Below are 7394 nucleotides of genomic sequence, written 5' to 3'. Positions count from 1 at the left end.
CCGAGCAGCCTGCCGAGCCCCTGGGACAGCTACAGCGACAGGCATTCCCTGAATCTTCCCTGCAAGATTAACAGTTGAGATCACACAGGAGACAGGCAGGGGACTGCACAGCAAACGCCTGTCATGCCAGATCTCATGCATAATGTAGGTACGAATCTAAAAACGTGCCTGCCTCATAGTTTCAAGCTAAGACCCTACTGTAACTCTGCCACTTGGAGAGTGTGCATACATGTCTGTGGGAGAAGAGCATGAAGTATGGGAAGGAGAAGCAGAGGGAAACAAGCCTTCAGGACATAGCCCTGCATTAAAGGAAAAGCTCCCAAGAAATGTCCAACAGTGGAAATCACCCAAAGACACAGCAAAGGACACAGGCAGTGCCTGTGACAGAGTCAGATCAGCCTGGTTTTGGCATTTAATAGACCACTCCAGTTCCACAGAAACGGGACTGCACCGGTTTGGAAGAACGGGAAGGTAGGAGACACGGAGGTAAACAGCTTTTTATACCCTCCTCAATGACTGCCCAACAAAGAGAGTCTGCGCACTTTGCCGGGGCAGCACAAATGATGTGCACAGCGCTCCCAAGCACCGAGAGGCTGTGGAAAGAAGTCAGAACCAGGAGGTGATCAGCAGCTCCGAGGTAACAGGGTTGCAATGCTAAACCAAGGCAGAAGACAACACGCAGACATCAATATCAAACTCACCTGGAAGTTCGCTCCTTCCTAATTTTCTTGGCAACTACCAAATGAAAAGCCTAACGATTAAGGAAACAAAGAATTCCAAAGGGTCAGCATCCCAGAGGAAGACAAAGGAAGAGGGGAGAGGAAAAAAAATGTTGCAGTGTGAAGAGACAGTCAGAGAAAATCACACCAGCAGTTGTGTCATGTTGCTCCCAAGCCCATGAGCAGCAGAGGAAGACACCACAATGCTGGTTTCCAGCTGAAGTCTCCTACAGCAAGATGAGATTTGAGTGCTTCAGACCATCTTTTTCCTTTCAGTCTCCAAGTGTTCCACCCCCCAGCCTCCCCAGGTTTCTCCCTCCAGCCCCTCCCTTTTCTGTTCAGGCAACCTTGGCCAGCCATTTCTCGAGGCCCTCGAAGTCAGCATCTCCTTCCTCTCCCTTGCTGCCCCGAGCGCTGCACTCCACGAATTCCACCTTCATGGGTAGCTGGGAGAAGTCGAAGTCCTTGCCCTTCTTGCCCAGCTGGGCAGGGCCCCCAGTGGCTGAGCCATCCAGACTGGTGGGGGCCGCAGAGCGGGTCACTCGTAAGGTGTTGCTGTGGACAGAGAAGGGGAAGAGTCAAAAACTGTGAACCAGGGGAACGTTACCTACATCATGGCTGCTGAGATGTTTTGGACCCAGCTCTGTCAGCAGGATGCCAACTACACCAAGGGTAGAAGGTGCCATGGCTCTGCGCAGGCAGGGGCAGGCACTTTGGCCACTTCTCTTAAATACCCGCTGGAAGGTACAACTGCAGAGGGGCTCAAAAGTGCGAGAAGACAGGAGGCCACCCAAGGAGAGGGTGCTTAAACAGGTTTTGTTCTGTAATAAGCAACAGCAAGAGTCAGGAGATGATGTCCTCATCTGAATTTCCCCAATATCCCCATAGCGGACACCAGTCACCAGGCATTACATATGGTTTAGCCCACAGCGTTCAGGATCTGCACTGGTTTAACGAGTTAACTGAGAAGAGAGAGGCACCCGCGGTATCAGGGATCGTGCAGAGGCTCACCCTTCTGCCACCTGAGTGTGCCAAATACCGTTGGGGACTGAGAGGGAGATCGAGTCTCCCCACTGCTCCCGTGAGCACTGCCTGCCCAAGGACCGGGCTGCAACGTCACTACTGCTCCTGCCCTTCAGCTCGCTGCACCTCAGCTGCCGGCCACGTGTGGAGAGGAAGGATGGACCTCCTTGTCCACACTCACCTGGCGTCCAAGGCACAGGCAGCACAGGGAGATGGAACAGCCCAACAGACTCCGAGGCACTGCGATTTGACTGCCTCTGAGGTCCCAAAAAGCAAGGCGAGGGAAGTCAAGGGGCTGCACCAGGCACAGGGGCAAACAGCACTCTCCCCAGGTCTCTGACTGCCTAGTAGAGCCTCATGGCTGGACTGCTGCATCTCTTCCAGAGACAGAGCAGCCTGGCAGTGCCTGCTCTCAGTCAAGCCCAGCTACTCCTTATTCACAGAATGGAGCTAAATTAATGGGGCACAGGGAAAGAACATCAATGCCCAGAGATCTGAGTTCAGGAATAAGAGAGCAGACACTTCCTTGGGCTCTCCACACAAGGACATCCAAGCACGGCAGCGCAGGGAGAGGATGGCAGCAATCTGCCAGCCTGCGGGAATAACACTTCCTAACAGGGCACATATAACCTACCTAGAAATACAACTTCTACACACGGATAACTGCCAAACGCCCAACATCAGAACCAAGGAATGCTTATTTTCCTGGAGAGCTTGAATATGTGGCAACTAATTCCTCCCTTAAAAACGGGAAGGTCAGGTACTCAGCCTGGAAGAGGCACCAGCAATAATACCCCTGCTGCCGTCTACTGGCCAAAGAGATTACAGAATCACAGAATCATTCAGGTTGGAAAAGACCCTTAAGACCAGCGTGTCCAACCATTAACCTAACACTGCCAAGTCCACCAGTTGGCAACAAGATGGCCATATCCCACAAACATGCATTTGTTTGGAGACCAAAGAGCTACACTCCTCCTCCTACCCCCAACCGCCTTGCCGCTAACTGCAAACCAGCAAACAGGACCCACAGGCAACAGGAAGGCAAAACATCCAGTTGAGTGTGTGTGGGGAAGCAAAATCTCTACTAGATGCTGGTGGAGAAGTCCACAAGAGCTGCACAGATCTCTCCCAGAGCAGATTTGACCTAACTACAATTATGGGACTCACAGGCAGAACCTTCAGGCACAGAGACTAAATAGAGCTTAAAAAAAATCATCTTCTACTTGCCCCCTCCCCAGATGGACTTACCAGCCATTGATGCTGCAGCTCATTCAGCTGGCAGCTTACAACGTAGCACAGTCTACAAGCCACTTTCTCCTCCTTCCACTTTCTCTTACAACTTAAAATTAGCAACAGATCATACATCATTTGTTTTCCCAGGTTAATGTCCTTCCTAGGGCCAACATGGGGTCCCAAACAGGCTCCTGCAATGCCTGTTAGCAGACCAGGAAAACGAGACACTCTCTCCCCAGCTCTCAAGCTTTGCATGCCAAGCCCTTTTGCGTCAGAGCAGCCCTGCAAAAAAACCTGTGCCAGTACAACCGAGCAGAGCTACTGACATCTTCACACCACGCACAGGAAGTCTGACATTTGGGAGCCAACCCTGCCTGTACCTGAGAGAGGACCCAGATACCTCCCTGGGCCATGGGAGGTATCGCTTAGCCTAAGAATAGCAGCTTTTAGGAAAGGATCGGGATGTCGTCTCTCCAACCCACAGCTTCTAGGAGGCAATACGCTGCCTGTGCCTACTGCTTTTTTGCGTGCTTTAGCAAGGAGCAATCTTCTCTCACCCTAGTTACACCTACACAGACAAAACAGACTGCTCTTTTTCTACAATGAGCTTAGATGTGGCTCAAGGGAGCTCACTGAGCACTGAGGTAAGAGATAGAAAGGAGAAGAGAGAAGCTCAGCGGGTTTAAGATCCAATTTCATACTTACAGCTCTTTCTCCAGCTGCTGTTGAATAAGTTTTGCTGATTTTGCCATTGTGACATCTAGAAAGAGAAAAGAAAAGGAAATCAGCTCTTTGGTTTTATGTCAGAATTCAGAACCTGGTTCCTCCTCCTAAAGGTACAGTAAAGCCTGCTCACACTGTGCAGTCATCAGAGTCACCAGGACAAAGACGGCTGTGTCTGCACTAGGGTAAGGACGCTGGAGCTTTGGGTTTGCAGGCATGAATGGGAGCAACCCAAAGTCTGACATAATGTAGGGAATTAACTTCTTCTTGCTGGGCAGTAAGTTGCTTCAAACAGAGGACGGGGTTTGACGTTCCACTCTCAACCTGTCCTGGCACTCCAGAGCTCAACATAGCGCTTTTTAACCTATGGCACGTGGAGCCACGAAGGCCTCAGGCAGCTCCTGACGTACTGCACGAAATAACTAAGAAAACCAAATCTGATATTGCCCAAAAGCTTCAGACTGTTACACAGGGATCCACACCTTCACTGTAAAAGTTGTAGGGATCTGAAAATCCAGTCCTTTCCAGTAACTGGATGTTCCTGCTCGTCCAATCAAGAGAAAACATATAATCTTGGCAGCTAAACGGCTGTCTGATTTTAACATTGAAGTTACCAAGTGTGTAGAGATAGTTCATTATGCTTAAGTTGATCCTATTTTCTGTTGCCTGCTGATTCAGGAAGACAGTTCTGCACAAGCAGAAAGCCATCTGCCTTATTTAAGCCGGACTAAAAAGCTGTAGCTCTCCCAAGTGGTGCTTCTCTGCAAAGCTATTAGACATACCTGACCTAAGAATTCTTCTAACGTTTTTTTTCCTGCTGAGTAGTCCAAATTTAAAACTAAGTTCCAGCCTTCATTTTGCTGAAATCCCAACTTGTAAGAAACTCAGCATCCGTGGCATGAACCCCTATCACTCAAGGACTGAATCCGCAAGGCAGCACACAATACCTTGCTTATTGCAAGCGATCAGCAGTGCGGGTGTGTTTTTGAGCACAATGCTATCGACCAGGACCTGGTACAGGAACTCCGCCACATCCTTCACCTCCCGCTGGAAGGCCACACTGTCCACCACAAACACGATGGCTCTGGAGGAAAGAGGGAAGAACATGGGCCGGGCCTGACGCTCTGCAACGATCTTCGCCGACAAGTATTCCAGCCTGGCCTAACACATTTGTTTCCACAACTGATCTCATCCAACCCAAGAGCAGGTTAGCATGTGCTGGCTGAAATACACCCCACCTTCAGCCCCAGCAGGAAATCCTTCCCTCTCTGTCCCATGGATATACCACATCCCCTAAACCTCCCCGCTGCAGTTGCTTTGCCTCCTGATGCACTACAGACACATGCAGGCGGGAAAGCAGAACAACAACTAACGCCCGCTACCCCATGGCAGAGCTCTGACTCTCAGGGCACCACCTCAGAGTGAACCCAGCCCAGCTCAGAGCATCCTCAGCACCATCATTTGGTTCACCCCCGTCCGAAACATCACCTGCCCCCTCCTCCCCTGCCAATCTCCTCCAAGTTACCTGGCTGCGGCCTTGAACCTCTCCAAGAACTGAAGCCGCAAACTCTCATGGCCCGGAAGGTCGATTAAGGTCACGTTGCTGCTCTGGGAACAGAAGCGAGAAGGTATCAGCAACACCTAATCTGGGGGTACCTGTGATCACGGACCGGGGAAAACCAGTCTGATAGTGGATTCCAGTTAGCCTGGTGTTGAGGCAGCAGTGGGCGAGTGAATCCCCACACTGGGCAGTAACTCTCCCCGAGGTGCAGTCTCTCCACCAGCCCAAACAATTCTGACAAGCAAAGAAATGCTGACAAATGACATTCATGGCCAGGACTCAGTAGGGGGGGGGGGCACCAGCACCAGCACACTACCCACCAGAGCTGAGAGGATAGAGCATGACCGCAGAGAAAAGACAACGTTCAACCCATTTCTCATCCACAGTACCCCCCCTACAGCTACCACACGCACCGTGGGAGTGAGAAAGCTTCATCAGTCACCTCTCTCGTACACCAGCAGATTCACACTGTCCCTGACAGCAAGTAGGTCTCTGCACAGCAAAACCACGAACTCCTGTCCCGCAAATCCCTGACACAGAACACTAATCCCAGTCTCTGAATCAAGATATCTGTTCCCGCACAGAATCTACCCAACTGCAAGTCTACCTAAATACACATCACTTTGCTGGGAATAACACAAAAATGCCCTTGGAAGAGACTTTTTTAACTGAAAGCTACAAACATTTCCCTTTCCACAGGTTGCCTGCCAGAGAAAGCAGTGACACTGAAAAGAACGAATGCCTCTCACGCGCTCCTGATCGAGATGTGGCCAAGTAGGGCCACGTCACCGTTCTCAAGATAATGCTCACTGTTCTCAAGAGGGGAGAGAACTACATTGCACAAGACCCTACCTACTCTATGCTCTTGGATTTTAATGGAAACCTTGTCTACAATTTAAAAAAAGAAAAGCAACAGTACACACTGCAGCATTCCAGCACCTCTCCCCCTCCAAATACCTCCTGTTTACTCAATCTTAGAGACAAATGTTAAAAAAAAGCCCTACACTTCCATTTACTAAGTTTTTAATGTGTTAGTATCACCACTGTTACTGAAGATTGCCATAGAAAAGCCACAATAACATCCTCTACTTTTACAACTCACCAGCACGTAATGTGCTGCCAGCTTGCTGCTTTCATTGCCACATGTGCACCCAGCAAGAGAAAGAAACTCTTCCGAAATGAGAGACATCACCATAAACTGAAAATAACTAGGTCTGTGGCAGCCCAGGACCGGAAAATAAACAAAACCCTTTCTGAGACCATATGAAGTTCAGCTGGAGACTCTTTTTTAAGCTGCCACAGCTTTTAAATTCAGATTTTCTTGGGAGACACAGAAATTATTGCCCAGCCAATAAATCAAACATGACAGAACAATGTTCCCTCACAAATCTCCCTCTTGCTCCGAAACACACAGCTGTCCCCACAGTGCTGTGTGCTTTACTCCGCTTGTAAAAGCAGCTCCTTTTCTTCTTCTACAGAAAAAATACCACACGCTACCCGCCTTTCAAAACGCAACACACAGAGGTGGTTTTCAGTCAAAAAGGTTTCACAATTCGACCAAGCAAAGAAAAAAGAACCTGCGGAGATGAGAAGTCCCTAATACGTCCCAGTATTTTCCTACTTTCTCAGTGTGCGTTGCCTAAAAAAATCCTATCCTACACTCGGACCAAACTGGGGACTGATTTCAAGCTGGGAACACTGAGCAGCACAAAAAGCAACAAGCCAGGTTTAGCACAGGGAGCAGAAAAACAAAGGCACCAGCTGGCTGCAGCAACCACGCACAATTTACAGCTGAAAACCTGCCCGCTCACCTTGTCGTTGCTGACTCTGTAAACTGCGGAGCTGTCGGTTATCGAAGTCTGGGTATCGCGGTATTTGCCTGTCAACAGCTGTGGGAAAAAAGTCATTTTCAGAAAAAGGCGGCTGGAGGATCACTGGCATCGCGTTTCATCCACTCAGAAACTGAAATGATCTGTAAGGGGTAATGGACTTCAGATATCCGATTTCAACTTACGTGCATGGAACAATTTCAAGGTTTTTTTTTCCCCGAAGAAATTAAAAAACACTCCCTAAGAAAGAAAAATCTATTTATATACTGAATCTCCACATCGCTAAAACAAGAAGGAAGAGAGCGT

At 49.4% G+C, this 7394-nt stretch overlaps 1 protein-coding gene across 1 annotated transcript; it reads right to left on the bottom strand.

The window, feature by feature from the left end:
• Positions 1-1057: 1057 nt before the first annotated feature.
• On the bottom strand, positions 1058-7148 carry SRPRB (signal recognition particle receptor, B subunit; the record flags this gene model as incomplete). Its single annotated transcript, XM_009580329.1, has 5 exons — positions 1058-1274; positions 3681-3735; positions 4646-4782; positions 5224-5306; positions 7071-7148. Coding segments are annotated over 5 exons (570 nt in total), but the record flags the coding sequence as incomplete, so codon positions are not given.
• Between the last annotated feature and the right edge of the window lie 246 nt (positions 7149-7394).

This window comes from Fulmarus glacialis, unplaced genomic scaffold, assembly GCF_000690835.1.
Source record: "Fulmarus glacialis isolate BGI_N327 unplaced genomic scaffold, ASM69083v1 scaffold34256, whole genome shotgun sequence".
NCBI lineage: Eukaryota > Metazoa > Chordata > Aves > Procellariiformes > Procellariidae > Fulmarus > Fulmarus glacialis.
The sequence above is the reverse complement of the archived record's forward strand: the minus strand, read 5'-3'. Positions and strand labels throughout refer to the sequence as shown.